This window comes from Lontra canadensis, unplaced genomic scaffold, assembly GCF_010015895.1.
Source record: "Lontra canadensis isolate GAN:19392208 unplaced genomic scaffold, GSC_riverotter_1.0 scaffold41, whole genome shotgun sequence".
NCBI lineage: Eukaryota > Metazoa > Chordata > Mammalia > Carnivora > Mustelidae > Lontra > Lontra canadensis.
Genome location: NW_022631035.1, coordinates 1195117 through 1212336, shown reverse-complemented (window position 1 = coordinate 1212336; position 17220 = coordinate 1195117). Strand labels below are relative to the sequence as shown.

At 57.1% G+C, this 17220-nt stretch overlaps 1 protein-coding gene across 1 annotated transcript in view; it reads right to left on the bottom strand.

The window, feature by feature from the left end:
• The window catches only part of NPLOC4 (NPL4 homolog, ubiquitin recognition factor), a 56996-nt gene that overhangs the window by 16096 nt on the left and 23680 nt on the right, over window positions 1-17220 (bottom strand). Inside the window, exons 8-12 of the mRNA XM_032870399.1 lie at window positions 16474-16653; window positions 13147-13233; window positions 11176-11247; window positions 10460-10586; window positions 5114-5274 (exon numbers count right to left, since the gene is read on the bottom strand). Of these exons, the coding sequence (XP_032726290.1) occupies window positions 5114-5274; window positions 10460-10586; window positions 11176-11247; window positions 13147-13233; window positions 16474-16653 (627 nt within the window). The remainder of the gene's footprint in view (window positions 1-5113; window positions 5275-10459; window positions 10587-11175; window positions 11248-13146; window positions 13234-16473; window positions 16654-17220) is intronic.

The following is a 17220-nucleotide window of genomic DNA, read 5'->3' as shown; positions in this document are numbered from 1 at the left end:
GAGAGCCTGGGTGAGGAAGCTCTGACGCAGGACGCCCTGAGCTCTTCACTGAGGACAGCAGGTGCTGCTGTCACCCACAGACCCACCAGCTTTCCTAAAAAGGGTTAAATGAAATTACTGTCCAAACGCTCAAAACGGCAGCCTCAGTCCTAAAAATGAGTCAAAACGCTGATTCTTCATCATGAAACATCACGGCACAAATGCATCTCCGTAGTGCGAACTTTAAGGCAGGGCAATAACGAGCGCTCCGATTCTCCGCATGGGGCCCCGCGCGGTGCGGTCTCGTGCGAACATGCAGTCAGGGTTCAAAACTGGAGGACCTGCTCCACAGACAGGAGCTAAGGGCGAGGTCTGTGCCGACGGTTTATTAACCACCATGGGACAGGGCGCCTGGGGGGCTCAGTCGTTAAGTGTTTGCCTTCGGCTCAGGTCACGATCCCAGGGTCCTGGGATGGAGCCCCACATTGGGCTCCCTGCTCGGCGGGAAGCCTGCTTCTCCCTCTCCCACTCCCCCCCTGCTTGTGCTCCCTCTCGCTGTCTCTCTCTCTCTGTCAATAAATAAAATCTTTAAAAAAAGAAATTAAATAAATAAATAAATAAATAAACACCATACGGGACGGGGGAGGAAGAGGAGAGGAAGCCCTACCCAAGGGGCTAGGAGCCTCTTGCTCCTGTCCCCTGGAAAGGGGCGCCCTCCCCACAAGTTCTCTTAGGCCCAGACCTGAGAGGCAGCCCAGTGCACAGTTGCTCAGCCGCGGCAGTCTGGAAGGGGCATTCCGGAAGGGGCCGGAGCAGCAGAGCCAATGTCCTGCGCACCGCAGGCCTTTGCAGAGAGCAGTGGATGTGAGCACACCTCATGCCTTGGGACCCCGCGTCTGCCGGCCGCCCCGGGACTCCCGCGGACCCTGCAGCACCTTCAGCCGCAGCCACGGTGCTGAGCCACAGTCAGAAGGGACAGAGCCGAGCAGGGGCCAGGAGGCAGCACTTGGGCGTACTGGGTGGCCCCCGCTCGCTGCCCCGTCCCGTCCCACCCCCAGGTGGCCCCTGTCCGTCAGCCATCAACACAGACGATGCAATTCCGCGCCGCCACCCGGCCTCTACTCTTCCCGACGGATGAGGAAGTGAATCCTTTGTTACGAGGGGGTCATCCCCAGCTTCAAAAGTTCCTCTTCAGGGCGAGGCCCAAAGCCTCCCAGCTTCTGGGCATCCAGCCCGCCCCGGGAGTCCAGCACCCTCGGCACCACACGACGTCCAGAAGACAGACTGAAGACACGGCCACAGACGTGGCCAGAACCAAAGACCTCAGGAAAGTGGCGAACAGGCCTGTCACAGCCACCCACGTGGCGTGATCGCGTCAGGCACTCGCACAGACAGAAAGTGGATGCATGACCGCCAGGAGTCCCGGGACGGGCGGCTACGGGCCTGGGGTCTCTGTTTGGGGGACCAAAGTGTTCTAAAATCAGACGCGGGCCGTGAATATGGGTGAATTGTGCTGGATGTGAGTCACACCTCAGAACGCCACTGAAACACCGGACTGGAGGGGCAGCTGGGTGGCAGATGAGCATGCGGCTCAGGTCACGGTCTCAGGGCCACGGGATCAAGCCCCGCATGGGGTTCCGAACTTGGGGGCGGAGTCTGCTTGGGATTCTCTCTCCCTCTCCCACTGCCTCCAGTCCCTCCCTCTGCTTTCTCCCTCCCTCAAATAAATGAACCTTTAAGAAAATATTTAGCCTGATTATTGAAGAGGTACATGAAAAAGGTACCACGTGACCACACCCGGTGAGGGCGTGGGAACACGGACACTCCCTGACTGCTGGCACCTGGTGGGAAGAAACCCCCAGGTCCCACCGCCTCCCAGCTCCACGCCTTGGCGCCTGCCCGGCCTCCAGGCCCCAAAGGTGTTCGCACACGCACACCAGGACTCGGGGACCAGAACTCGACAGCTGAGCGACTCGCAGAAGCAAAGCCCTGCAGACCACCGGTGGCCCCAGCAAGGGGCGCAGCTTCCCACCGGTGGAAACAAACGCGCTCGGACTCCGCACGGCTGGGGGCGCAGCGCGGGACCGTGAGCGGCGGCCGCACCGCAAACCACACCCCGCTGACCCCACTGCAACACGCTGACACGGGGGTACACGAGGAGACACACAAGCGGTACAAGTAAGAAAAACTGAAGAATGATGAGCCTGTCAGAGGGGGCTCCCTAGGACTCCTATAGCACTGATAATTGCCTCTTTTTTCCTTTTGTAGGATTTTATTTATTTGAGAGACAGCGCGCCCACACGCACGTGCACTAGCATGGGGAGGGGCTGAAGGAGACGGACAAACAGGCCCCCTACTACAGGGAAGCCAGACTCGGACTCAGGGCTCAACCCCAAGACCCTGGGATCCTGACCAGAGCCACCCAGGCACCCTACCAGCTGCATTTTAAAAGCTGTTAGAGGGGCGCCTGCGTGGCTCAGTCCATGAAGCATCTGTTTTCACCTTAGGTCGTGATCCCAGAGTCCTGGAGTCGAGCCCCGCATCGGGCTCTCTGCTCGGCGGGGAGCCTCCTTCCTCCTCCCCCTCTGCCTGCCTCTCTGCCTGCTTGCGATCTCTGTCAAATACATAAATAAAATCTTTAAAATAAATAAAACAAACAAAAGCCGTTGGAGATCTGAGGGCGTAAGTGTGGCAAGGCTGCAGCGTCAGATCCCCAGGGGCTGCCTTTGGGCGCCCGCCTCGGAGCGGAGCCACCGTGGGAGGGCGCGGGCGGAGCCTTGCTCGTGGGCGTGCGCTGGGCTGCCCGACACGGCGCGGGGCACGCAGCGGCCCTGTCGTCCCTCGGAGCAGGCGCCCCTCGCCGCGCCGCCTTGCTGGGGCGTCACGAGCACGTGCGTCATCAGGCGGCAGGCTCGTGCAGCCCAGGGGAGCACGGCGACGTCGGTGCCACTTTCCCAACAGCATGTGCTTACATGGGGTTCGTGTCTCTGGGCCACATGCTGGGGATTCCTGCATCATTTCCACCTTGTTACTACCCTTGTTGGGGGCCTGTGAGCAGTGATCTCTGATGTTCCGTAAACTGGCCGACGCGGGAGCAGCAGGGCTGGAGAGGACGGATGCTGGAAGAAGCTCTCCAGTGGGTGAACTGCCCTCAGCGCCTCATGCTCCAGAGGACTCGGTCGTGAAAGAACAGGCGATGCAGCAGTCGTCGCTACCGTCACAGTTTAAGAACCTGCCGTGGCCACGCCAGCCTTCGGCGGGAGCCACCCCGCTCAGTCAGCAGTCACCCACAGCGAGGCCAAAAAGCGGACATCCTAACAGCTCAGAGGACGCTCAGCGTTTCTCGGCAATGAAGTATTTTTAGGTTAAGGCATGCACGTGGCTTTTCAGACATCCTCCTACTGCACCCTTAGCTTTTGCCTGCGCTGGGAAACGAAACAAGCGCACCTGACCTGCCGCATCGCCGTATCTGCGCCGTGGCGGTCTGGAAGTGAGCCTGCGGCATTTCTAGAGCCTGCCTGCACCTCGGGCACAGAGCAGTGTGGGCAGAAGGGCCTGGAAACCACAGAGCCGGGCAGCGAAAACCCAGACAGAGTGCCGAGTGACACCGAGGCTCTGCGCACTGCGGAGAGCACGGGGGGCTGCGAGTACCAGGTCCCCCCCGGTGGAGGGCCACTGCTGCAGACGCAGACCCCTCTGCACAGGGCTGGGGCTTCAAGCACACCGCCACTCTCCCTGTCGCAGGATGCACAATTCCTGCGGTACACGGGGCGGGACGTCCATGTGTTTAAACTGCACGAGGCGGCAGCCAAGCTGGAGACTTCTTAAGGACAAACGATGCATCTCCCAGCCTGGCAGGGACAAGGAGACAAAAGCGCAAAGTCTGGAGGCTACACTCTAGGGAAAGGCAAGAGTCCGCAGCAGACGGAGACCCGCGCAGACGCGAGTCGGACCTGACCCAGCTAAGTACCCCGCCGATGCAGGAAGGCCCATCAACCCATGGCCCCACCGGAGGAAGGGGCGGCCCCCTCTGGCGGCAAGGTCCTCCCGGGCCTGTGGCTTTTTAATATGCCATGACCAGCGCACACCAAAAACTTCCCAAACCCCTGCAGAAAAGACAGACGACACAAAGGAAAAACAGGCAATAGCTGCAAACCCACAGATGATCCACGTGCTGGACACAAGGTCTCGGAACACCAGGAGCACAGCCCATCATCAGACGGGAACAAACGGGCCCATCAAAACTGACCCAGAAATGACAGACCGACCTACAGATGAGGACACTGGGACGTTCACCTTAACTGCCCCGCACGTGTGCTCGCGGTCGAGGGCAGACACGGGAGCAGCAGGGGAGAGCGCGGCAGCGACAGCCTCAGCGCCTGGGCCACAAGGGCCCAGGGCCAGCCGCGGTCGCAGCCCAGACAGCACACGAGTCAGGACGCACAGGCTGCAAAACCCCGCGACACAGGCTACTCAGAATGAAGCGCAGAAAAAAAACAAATGGCAAGAAGCCAGGCAGCTCCGTCAGTGAAGCATCTGCCTTCGGCTCAGGTCATGACCCAGGGTCCTGGGATCGAGGCCTGCGTCGGGGCCCCTGCTCAGCGGGGAGCCTGCACCCCTCTCCCTCGGCTGCTCCCCCTGCTCGTGCTCTTTCTTGCTGTCTCTCTCTCCTCTCAAGTACATACGTAAAATCTTAAACACAACCACACACAGACTGAAACCAAGTGGACGGACCATCAACGAGCTGCAGGACTGCTTCAAGCAGCCAAACACACGCAGTCCCCGGAGGAGGACGACGATGACAAACCACCGAAACCAAACACCGAAAAGACACCGGCCGCCCGGCCCCCTCAGAACTCGAAACACGGTCGTGGAACACCTCCCGGCCTCCTCCCTGGGACCGTGGGGAAGACGGGAACTCAGGAGGCCCTTGTGTTCAGACACGGAAACGGCGTCTGTGCTGCAACGGCCGAGCCGGCGTCCCAGCCCCAGCCCCGCGTCCGGGTGCGGGAGAGAAGCCGCCCACGCTCTGGAAGGACCTCGCCGATGAGGCGTGCTCGGAGGCACCAGAGCCACACCCCGGTCAGCGCTCCTACCGTTCTCCGGCCGCGACTCTCGGCCGCAGCGTTCTCACCTTATAGAACACGTCGGGCACGTACTGCTCGCTGCTGGACTCCTTGGCGTAGCCGAGCTCCGGGGCGTCCTTGCAGGGCAGCAGGCACTCGTCGCGGACCAGCGCCATGCACTGGTTGGACACCTGGTACCCTTCGAAGTGGACCTGGTTGTCGGGGCCACCTGCGCGAGAGAGACCTTCATGGAGGGAGGCCGCCAGAGGAGGTTCGAGTCAAATCTGTGTCTGTTACTCGTCCCCTTGGACCCACAGAACAAATGAGCTCGCAGAGTCTGTCCTGGGTAAGAGTTCGAAGGCATCTGACGGCCACCAGACGAGTGGCCTGAGCATGTGGCTGGGGAGGTGGGGCAGGGGGACGCACCTGTGGCCCCGCCAACGCCTAACACCAGCCCTGCCGGTGCACCAAGCGGCGGAGCACCAGGGGCGGAAGGGCAGGCAGAGCCCCGCGTCCCAACAACCTCCTGTTCTGGAGCGGATAGAGCAGGGCGATGGCAATGGACGGGACAAATGGCGAAAATAAGGCCAGAGTTTGCACCAGGGTCTCTACCCTGCAGCCGCCCACACCGCCGCCCCACCGTCTTCCAGCACTGACCCGGGCACTGCAGACACTGCCCCAGAGCCGGGCACTGCCCGGTGTGGCTTTCAGCCCAAGCTCTGTCGTCCCGCCACAAAACCTTGAATGGGACTTCAGATTAGAGACACAGACCGTGCAAAAGCTGCTGAGAGGGAACCACCCAGTAAGTCCAACGGAGCAGGCACCTGGCTGGGATGGGACCCTGAAAGGAGGAGGGCACCCTGGGGATGGTGGGCCCCGAGCCTCTGGAAGAGGGAAGACCACATGGTGCGGACGGCGGACCTCCTCCGCCACCTGCGCCGACGGGTGAGGCTCTGACAACACTAACGTCTGCTATCATCTCCGCCTTGAGAGAATGAAGAAAACCCCACATCTCGACTTTGGTTTCTTTGACAAAAACAAAATACTGATCCGGGGATAGAAATTTCTTCTGGGTTTCAAACACGTACCAGAAACCACACCTGGTGGCCAAACAGAGAATGTGAAAGACGGGGGCAGAAGAGCCTCAGAGGGGACAAGCCAGGGGCCTGCCCTCTGCCCGGCTTCCGAAAGCGCAAGCGGGCTCCAGAGACCCACCGGACAAGCAAGCTCAGGGTCTCGGGCCCTCACGCACATGCTCAGGGGAGCTGGCCACAACCACTGTCTGACGCGAGGCCACGGACGCAGGGGGCCTCTCTCTGCTGCGCTTGGGGTTAGGGACGTGTCACGTACCACAGAGGAGCACACTGGGTGCGAAGGAGCAGTGGGAAAAGGGGGAGAAGGGGGGGGAAGCAGTCCTGTAGGGCCGCCCACCCCTCCCAAGTGTACATCTGGCTCTTGTTTGACTTCAGGTGTTGTAAATTTGCACCGGCTTTTCTTTTTCTTTTTAAAGATTTTATTTATTCAGTTGACAGAGACACCGTGAGAGAGGGAACACAGCAGAGGAAGTGGGAGAGGGAGAAGCAGGCCTCCTGCCAAGCAGGGAGCCCGATGCGGGACTCGATCCCAGGACCCCGGGATCATGACCTGAGCCGAAGGCAGAGGCTTAACAACTGAGCCCCCCAGGCACCCCTGCCCTGGCTTTTAGATTTAGCATTAAAGTGTGATGGGTCATAAGAGAAAAACACTCGGCCTTTGAAAAACAGAGAAACACAGAAAACAGTAGTTGTAAAATTGAAGGCTGGTTTAAAAAACCAGCTGGTTTAAAACACCTGAGTGGCTCAGTCAGTAAGTGTCTGACTCTTGGTTTCAGCTCAGGTCATGATTGCAGGGTCATGGAATCTGCTGGAATTTCGCTCTCTTCCCCTCTGCCCCTCCCCACACGTGCTCTCTCGCTCTCTCTCTCAAATAATTTTTTTTTAAAGCAAAATTAATCCAAATGGATAGTCTCCAAAGGTAGATTCAGTGAGAGGAACCGTAAGCCGCCCTTTCCCGTGTGGAGAAGCAGGACAGCAAGCCCTCCTGGGTTTCGTTATCCTTTCCAGAAACCCCACACTGGCTGGGCTGTCGAGGCAGTGGGAGAAGCTAACAATAGGACTGTTCCCTTCTCAAGTCACCAATCTGCGGAGGAAAGCTGCACGTGGGCGGAAAGGGCCTGTGGCAGAGGCACGTGGTGCCTGGGACGCTGCCTCGGGAGGGGATGCTCACGGCCCAGAGACACAGAGAGGCCAGCTCCAGGGCAGGGAGTTTAAACGTAGGCTCCATGATGCACTCCCCTTCCCCCGACCCTTCGAGCTCCCACACTCTCAAAGCTCCTCCTCCACAGGTCTCAGGCTAGAGCTGCTCTTGGCAGGGAGAGGCGGGGGAGCGGGGGGCACCTGCGGCTTCCGCAGCAGCTCAGGGAGCTGTGAGCACAGCACATGCAGAAGTACCATAAACCCCGGATGCAGCAGTCAGTCTCCTGGGAGCGGGCCACACACACGCAGGCCTGCTCCCTCCCAGCCCATCAGGGACTCAGGGACGGGGCACGGCTAGCACAGTTCAAACAGCTCCATGGGGCAGGGGCACGTTCCTGGTCAAGAGCCACTGACACAGGGGGACAGCACACTTTGGAGGTCCAAGATGTGCGACGCTGTGGATGGCCGCCCCTCCTCTGGCTGCCCCTGGGAGCCCGGAAGAACTGCGAGCCTGAGCTCATCACAGGGCTCAATGAGGGGGGACGTCAGCAGAGAAATGCAGGGACCCCAACGGCACATCTTACTGTAAATTATTTACTGTCTACGGTTCTGAAGCCTTTCAGCGAAGTGGCAATGCTGAAGGAAAAACTTCACAGATGATCTCCAACCTCCCAGCAAGAGGTGTGAATCAGTAACTGAAAGTACAGGCAGCCCCAAGCAGAAACTATTTATAATTCTAAAAATGTGCCAGTTCCTTTGGCCCACTGAGTAACTCCCCACAGGCAAAGTACTTAAAAGGTCTAGGTTACCATGGGAGCCCATGAAACCCAAGACAGCAGTTCTGGAATCCGTGGAAGTAATTTTTGATTGCCCTCAATGATGGGGCCCTGGGCCAGGGGTGTGGGAGGGGAGCTGCCAGCCGGAGTGCAAGAGGTCAGACCACACTGTGTTTGGGGGAGTCCCATACAACAAAGGACCATTCCATGTCCCACACAACCTTGAATGTGCCTGCATGCTCTTATAGGCAAAACCCCCCATTTATGAACTCAGATTAGAATCAACTGTATTTTAGGGACACCTGGGTGGCTCAGCTAAGCGTCTACCTTCGGCTCGGGTCATAATCCTAGGGTCCTGGGACTGAGCCCCACATCAGGCTCCCTGCTCAGTGTACAGCCTGTTTCTCCTTCTCCCTCTGCCTGCCGCTCCCCCTACCTAGGCTCTCTCTCTCTCAAACGAATAAATAAAATCTTGAAAACAAAAACAAGGGGCTCCTGGGTGGCTCAGTGGGTTCAAGCCTCTGCCTTCGGCTTAGGTCATGATCGCAGGGTCCTGGGATCGAGCCCCGCATGGGGCTCTCTGCTCGGCGGGGAGCCTGCTTCCCCCTGCCTGCCTCTCTGCCTGCGTGTGATCTTTGTCTGTCAAATAAATAAATAAAATCTTAAAAAAAAACAAAACCAAAACAAAAAAGGATTGTGATCCCAGGGTCCTGAGATCGAGTCCTGTGTCAGCGGGGAGGCTGCTTCTCCCTCTCCCTCATGAGTGCTAATAAACAGAATCTTTACAACAAAGAAGAATCAGCCGTTTTTTATATGTGAGCACAAACACCAATGCGCAGTCTGAATCCGCGGTGAAGTCTCTAGGAGACTGATACCAAGCTGGCGGACGGAAGGGGGCATGCTGAGCTCAGAGATTCCCGGAGGCTCGATGAGCGTCTCAGGAAAGCCTGGCACTGGCACCAGGGAGGCCGGCACGCAGGTGGCCGCTCCAGGTCAGTCGCTGTGCTGTCTGTCCCCGCGGGCCATCAGTCCCCAGGCCCTGGTGAGTGGAAACAGGCTGCTCTGCGCTACGGCTGGGTGGCCCCTCTGTTCCTCTGCTCCATTCACACGAGCAGGGACGTCTGTCATCTGTGAGTGTCCCTCTCCAGACAGTAAAGGGTACATCCCGAACGAGGGGGTTTCCGAAGGGGGTGTCTGACAGGTTTGAGAACCGCCAGTCTAGACAACCGTACCCAGAACGCGTGCCTCCGGCGCTGCGGGAAGTAAAAAGGCAGCGCGCTTCTGCCCTCGGTCAGGTACAGAGCAGGTGCAGCGAGTTCCGAATGCCGCGACAAGCGCTCCTCCCTGTGCCCTCCCCGACGTCCGGTCCAAGCTGCTCTCCCCGGCTGTCCTCACAGAACCACCCCGCGCCGAGGAACTACTTTCCCGTAACCCTGGTCAACACTCCCGTCCGCTCCCCTAAGTACCGGGCCCGACAGCGGTGCCAGGAAAACCAACCCACGCGACGGATTCACACGGGCCCGAGAGAGATGCTGCCGCTGCCTCTCCCGCCTCAGAAGCGCGCTCGTTTCAAAAAGAAAGGGACCGTCCGTCCAAATGGATCATATGAATTCGGGCGGTGTTCCTCTTCATGGTTCTCACGACAGTCCCCTCGATGGCATTAAGAGGGGATCCAGTCACTTACCAATATGTCTGGGCTCCCTGCAGACTGGTGTTTGTTAAACTGGGGGAGCCTTCTACAGACCTGTGGAAGGACGGCGACGGTGAACAGACTGGGCTCCGGCTCAGCGAGAGCAGAAACCGGGTCCTCACAGGACCCAAGCTGGTGTTTACTTCAAAAAATTAGCAAACAGACGATGATTTCACAAGTTGGTTCTCCAAGTTGAAAATTCCTCTTCTTTTTAAATTGTACAGTCCTACGACCAGTGTTTTTCTAAGATAACAGGCCAAGCGTATTATGAGAGATGTGATGGCACCTTCTTACAGGCCACGATTTTTTACGACGTATTTATAACGTACTGACGTGGAATCCAACACACGTGTCCTCTCTCCCCCCTCACACACTCAGAAATGGTCTTAAAAGGACTCCCACTCATAATGTCAAAAATAAGGAACAAACAGTAAATCCTTTCCTCCTACAGAGCCAGAGTCGTCTTCAGTTACTGGAAGGGCGAAGGCAGCCCCGAGCTAAGATCCAGAATCAAGCTGACCTCGACTTAGAACGTGCGTGGGTGAGAGAAGGGCTACACTCAGCCCAGTCCTAGTGGTTCTGCGGGCGATGCAGCGAGTTCAGGATTTTTACCATAAAACAGAAAGAGGGATCCGTGTCCCAGGGCACATTAAGAAAATCTCTGGTAGCTAAGTTCAGAACGAAACTCTACCAAAAGAGGAACAGAGCACATACCTGTAGCCACCGCAGTGACGAACTTGGAGCCGAAATGTCCGTCTGGAGAGAGTCGACATATGTTAGGGTGCTTATTCTGGAAGTCTCCTGCAGTGATACATTCTTCCGAACTCAGGAAATAGGTGTCCTAGGAAAAGAGAGCCGGCCTGTCCAGTTTTACAGCATCACGCGGAGATATACTCCTATTTCTTCTTCAGAAAACACCAAGGACTGAACGGTGGCTTGTCAACACTGCACGAAACAGACACCTGCAGTCCCTAGCTGTCACGGGCCCCTCCTCTCCCACCACAAATAACAAGACCAGAACCATCCGGCATCCACCCCCACGGGTTGACCTCCAAAAACCACCAGCGGGTGAAGGCCGGGGGGTGGGGGGTGCTGCTCTACGAGTCACAATCAACAGACCCACCCTTAATTTATCAAGAACACAGTGTTGAAAATAATTTCATCTAAAAGCCAAGATGAGGGACACCCAGGTGGCTCAGTCATTAAGCGTCTGCCTTCGGCTTAGGTCATGATCCCAGGGTCCTGGGATCGAGCCCTGCACTGGGCTCCCTCTGCTGCTCCCCTTACTTGTGCATGCACGTGCGCTCTCTCTCCCTCCATGTCAAAGAAATAAATAAAATCTTAAAAAAAAAAAAAAGAAAAGCCAGGATGGGCTTTAGAACCGCTGCAGGCTGAGCTACACGGGCACTGGGCACTCCGTCCGATCTTACCTTATTGCGGCTGTATCTGACGGTGCCCTTCCGGGTGTCTTCTGAGACAAGGTCTGTAAATATCCAGCCAACCTGCAGGAAAAGGAAAGGATCCTCTGAGCCTCTCTCTGAAGCAGGTGACGAACATTTTCTGGCCTCTGCTCAGAGACCTTAAGAGCATTTCTGTAAGAGACTCCTGTGACCCAATTCTTTGTAGGCGAGTCAGATCCTCTGCTAAGCCACCAGGGCTTTCAAAGTCCACCCGGCTGAAAACGGCCACCGGCCTCTTGCGCTGCTGGACCGCAGGCGATGGTGCACGAGCGGAGCTCACGTTGTTAGAAGCCCCATGGCAGCAACTCTGTACCCAGCAGTGTCCTGGGTTCAGGGGGAACCCCAGGGCGAACAAGATTAACAGAATCCCTACACCCCAAAGAGGAAGACAGACAACGAGCAAGCCAAGAGAGACGATGCTATTTCAGATGCTAAGGCTTTATTTACCCACGAGGTAAGAACATGGACTCCCTAGAAGACACGGAAAATAAGGACGACCGCCACGGAGTCCTCACCCAGTGGCTCCTCTGCGCTCCGCTACAGGACTGAGGAGAGCAGGCGAGGGCACAAGGAGCTGAAAGCCCATCGCTACGGCACCCTTAATGCCAGTCCCGGGCAGCTGCCTGTCTAGTGCTGTGCAGGCCGTAGCCCTCCTGAACCAGGACCGGGCTGCGAGGTTTATGAGTGGGGCCGGACCCCAGGGACACGTCCTTTGGAGATGCGACGTGGTGCCCATGACCTGTCGGGCAGAACCTTGATACAAAAGTCTTCAAATCCATCTCCGGCACACAAGACCACGCCAACGTGGAGAACTTCATTTTCTTCAAAAATACCCAAGCAAACAAAAAGCCCGTGGAGGATGCAGCCAAGAAACAGAGACCTGCAGCGTGGACCGGCCAAAGCAGTGAGCAGAGCAGAGCCAGGCCTCGGCCCTTGGAGGTCTATTACAACCACAGCGGTCATAAACCGCTAAACAAAGGTCCAAAAGTTACACTAACTTCCCTTTCGAACAAGAGAAACGTCAAAAACTTAACCCAAAGTACGACCCTAAATCAAGACCCTGACTCCTGGGGCACCTGGTGGCTCAGTCGGTTAAGTCTACAACCCCTGACCTCAGCTCAGGTCATGACCTCATGGAGTGTGAGTCCAACCCCCACGACGGGCTCCGCCTTGGGCTCCACACTGGGTGTGGCACCTACTTAAAAAAAAAAAAAAAAGATGCTGATTCCTTACTAGAAACAATAGGACTGTGTTTCTTAAACATTAGTTAAAATGACTTTGCTCTGCAAGCCCCTAGGCTTACAAACACATTCCCTATTTTCCATGTTTATCTGTAGGGAGTTCATTTCTCACTAAGTTGATTAACAAATAAAGGATAAAACTCAGGGGTCGCCTGGGGGGCTCAGTGGGTTAAGCCTCTGCCTTTGGCTCAGGTCATGATCTCAGGGTCCTGGGATCGAGCCCCAAATGGGGCTCTCTGCTCAGCGGGGAGCCTGCTTACCCCCACCATGCCTGCCTCTCTACTTGTGATCTATTTGTCAAACAAGGACACATGAAGGGAGGCTCCCACTAAGAGGCTGGGCCTGGTCCTGTGCGCAGGACCCACAACCCAGCAGCAAGGCTCCTTCCTGGGCAGGAAAAAGGGGTCTGGCTCCGCTGCCTCTTTCTCCCACCCTCTGAAGCCACCCCCGGGAAGTGCGCCCGGCAGACCTCGACACGACAGCCCAGCACAGCAGTCACTTGTTATCATTTCACTTGGATCAGAGAAATATTCTAGTTCAAACCCGAGGAACGTAAGAGCTATGGCATCCGGAAAACACGAGCAGGCTTTGCAGTGTGCTGGGCCTGCGCCTGACCTCGAGCCTCTGGAGTTCGGGCCCGGGCGAGGCCCGGCCGTGCCCCCACCTGGATGCTCGAGAGCGAGCCCGGGCCCCCCAGTACCTTCCTCAGGCCAAGCTTGGCGGCGATTTCATCCACCACGTCAGCTTTCGGGTCCTCCAGCAGCTCCAGGCTGTTGTGCGTGCCAATCTGTCAGGGCGGTAAAGGAAGAAGACTCAGAGGAGCCCAGAGCCACCCACCCCGACTCTGGCACGGCTCCGCCCCTTGCTAAAAAGGAGACTTGTGGCAGCAGAGAAAGGCTGACATCCAGATAAACGCAGCCGAGCCCTACAAGCTCTGCCCCTCCCCAGGCTGCCCCGTGCTTCCCAATCGTGACTCAGAGGACGAGAAGACGGAGACACTCAGGCTGGCGCACACCACACAGTCTCTCGTCAAGTGTACGGTCGCCCTCAGGCCTGAGGAAGGCCGTTCACACAATTTTTTTGGTGGGTTCCTTCGCCGGGCAAAGTCAGTTTCAAAACACCTTCGGGTAAACAGTTTCCTTCCAAAGAGGTTCGGGTACGTGAGGCAAGAGTCCAGGGGCGAGGTGACCCCTGTCTCCGGGAAACAGGCTATCGGAGCGCGTGCGGCTCCTGCGGGGAGAGCTCCGGGCTTCCCAGGCGAGGCACTGAGTGGGGGAGGGCAGAGGAACGGAAAAGGCCCCTGCGGTCAGCCTCCTGCAGGCGGTGGGGGGCAGAGCACGGTGCTCGGGGCGGCAGGTGGGCTTGGACTCTGGCTCGTCTGCGGCCTAAACCGGCCCCAGGGCCCCAACTCCCCGCAGCGGACGGAGCGGTCTGGAGTCCTTCACCCGCCCCGAAACGCAGCTCGAGGGTCACCGACAGAACCCCCCTGGCAGAAACCCCGGGCACAGGGACAGGAAGACGAAGGTAATCCCAAACCAAGCTATCCTAATTGGGTTTACCCTCACAAATGAGTCAAATTCTGGCAAAACAACCCGAGAACTTTCTGCTGCGGGGTAGTGGCGCGACGCAGATGGGCAGAGCTCAGGTCGCATCACACACGGAGAACCAGTCTCAGGGTCTGCTTTCAGGACCGGCAGCGGCAGAAGCCTCGACTCCGAATGACCTGTGGGTTCCTGAGGTCAGTGGTTTCAACCTTCAGGAGTCCCGTGTCAGGAGCTCCGGTGATGCTGTCTGCGGTCTGGACGCCAGAGGTTTCTGCCTCCATGTTTCACTCGATCCTCCTCCTGACACGACCGCTGCAGCCCCTTATGAAAGACCCCCTCTCCAAAACTGAATCCGAACACACTGCGCGGGGTCCAAGAGCCGCCCCCCGCGTACGGAGCGGACCCGGCGCCCCGGCAGTTAGGCGACCCCAGCTCACGGGGTCTCCATTGACACCCGGTGTCTCCGTTTAAATGAACCACCACAGGAGGCCCCGCCCCGCAGACACCTCCTCCGCAGCTCTCGGGCAATACGGAAACTGGCAGAGGGCCGCACGCTGCGCTCAGAGTCCGCACGAAGGCGGCCCGAGAGACCGCGGCACGCGTGAGAGCCACGGGCCGGCAGACCCTGGCTTTCCTAAGAAGGCGGCTGCCCGGGGCTGAGTCGCCACGGGCAGTGGGCAGGGCACACAGCCAAAGCAGGAAGGGGAGTGGTGTGACCACCTGTGTGCTTGCTTGTACTTTGAAAGCTCAAACTTTTGACGTCTACCCAAACGTTCCGGAAAGAGGGAGAGGAGAAAGGGGGCACCTTATTCGTAGATCTAACTGTGGAAGCATGCCAATTCTTTTTTCTTTTCCAACATTTTAACTACAAATTTCAAACACAGCAAAGTTTAAAAAAGTTCACAGTGAGGACCCACATACCTCTATGTAGTTTCAGCCACAAACACTTACTACTCAACTCTCTCTGCCCCTCTCATCACCTCACACCCTCTTGGTTCTCTGTTGTCCGTCACAGTGAACTGCACACCCGAGCACCCCTCCCGGGTACGTCATCACATCACAGACCAGAAATCGGTGCTTATGGGGATACCCAGGGGGGCTCAGTCATTAACCACCTGCCTTCGGCTCAGGTCTTGATCCCAGGGTGCTGGGATCGAGCCCCACAGCGAGCTCCCTGCTCAGCGGGGAGCCTGCTTCTCCCTCTCCCTCTGCTGCTCCCCCTGCTTGTGTTCCCTCCCTTGCTGTCAAATAAATAAAATCTTAAAAAAAGAAGAAGAATTCAATGCTCATGGTTTCCACTCTTGTAATGAAGATATATAGGTATACATGTGAGATATACACACATATACGAATCATACTGTATAAATATTTCATAGAATCATACAACAAAAATCCATATAGAAAATCAAGCCTGGGAGCACCTGGGTGGCTCAGTGGGTTAAGCATCTGCCTTCAGCTTAGGTCATGATCTCAGGGCCCTGGGATCGAGCCCCACATCTGGCTCTCTGCTCAGCGGGGAGCCTGCTTCCCCCTTTCTCTCTGCCTGCCTCTCTGCCTACTTGTCATCTCTGTCTGTCAAGTAAATAAATAAAATATTAAAAAGAAAAGAAAAGAAAAGAAAATCAAGCCTGGGACACATGAGGGCTCAGTCGGCTAGGGAGTCTGCCTCCAGCTCAGGTCATGATCCCAGGCTCCTGGGATCAAGTCTGTATGGAGACTCCTTGCTCAGTGGAGAGGCTGCTTCTCCCCTGCCTGCAACTCCCCCTGCTTGTGCACGCGATCTCTCTCCCTCTGTATCATATAAATAAATAAAACCTTAAAAAAAATCCTTAAATACCAAAAATGAAATATAAACGTGTTACCTAAGTAGTAGCACCGTCCTCAGAAGAGCACCTTCCCAGTGACTCTCACAGTATGGCTGCTGGTCACTCATCAGACAGCCCGAGGATCCTCTTCCTTCCACCAAAGACCCCCCCAAAACGCTTGAACTGTTCCCAGTCCTATACTGGTGGCCATTCTAAGACGGTTGTGTGTGTGGTGCGGGGTAAAGGACACGAGCGGCCCTGTGACCCTCTGGCTCCATTATTTCTGGGCCGGCTGACCACAGATGTGGGTGAAGGAGACAGATTACAAGGGAGGGCGCCGTCCCGGTGGCGCTCTGGGCAGCCGACAGCACTGAGATACTCAGACTGAGATACTCCATCAGTGTTCAATTTACTGGCACTGACGGGGTCCTTGCTGGCAGGTAAGACGGCGTCCTCCTGCTCTGGAGATACGCACGGAAACGCGCAGGGGCCGTGAGCTCGCCCTCCAAGACTGTGCGTGTGCGCCCGTGCAGACAGAGACAGACAGACAGGGCAAATGACAGAGCAGAGGAAGTGAAACGAAGTCTGAAAGCAGAGGTCCGCACGGCCTTCGGTGCTGGCAACACAAAGGCCCGTGACCCGCGAGCCCCGTGACCCACGAGGCCGGCGTTCACCTACCTGCGGAGGCTCGTAGATGGCAGCTACCTCGGCCCGGATACCGAGAGGGATGTCCTTGTGCTCGGTGTACCGCCCGTACAGGAACCCGACATGCTGGCTCCCTGTCTTCCTCCAGAAGTCAAGGAAGCGATCGGCAACTGTGTGGTTCTCAAACATGATATTGTCCACGTGTCTGTATTTCTGTAGAGCAAGCAACGGCTGGTGAATGTGCTGTTGGAAATAACGCGCTTCTCTAGTATAAGCCACTCCTTAGTCTCCACCTAGCTCTTCACACGCTCACACACTCATCTTAAAATGTGCTCTGCCCTTAAGACCGTGTCAGATTCTGGGGGGGAGTGGCGGTGGGATTCCTCAATACATTAATTCAAATTAATCTTACAGGACTTCACCTAAAATGCAGGTTTTCACAATCTCTGGCACAAAAATTAGATCTCAAAAAGAAAGAGCAGGGAAGAGAAGAGAACGGGAGCAGGTCCCAAGCAGTCCCAAGGGGGCGGAGAGCAGCCTACAGAGCCAGTGCGGGCCGGCGGGCCAGAGGAGGCGAGCGGAGGGACCCTCAAGGGCACAGAGGGAAGAGGGGAAGAAGCCAGAGTACTGCACACGCCTTTCCCTGGTCTCCGCCTCCTTGCAGAGCCCAGCTTCCTTCTCTACCTGGCCTGGACAGGTGCTCCGAGGGGCTCCAGGACACTGTGGCTGCCAGCTTCCAGGGCCACTTAGAAGAAGTGCAACCCCGGAGCATTTTAAACA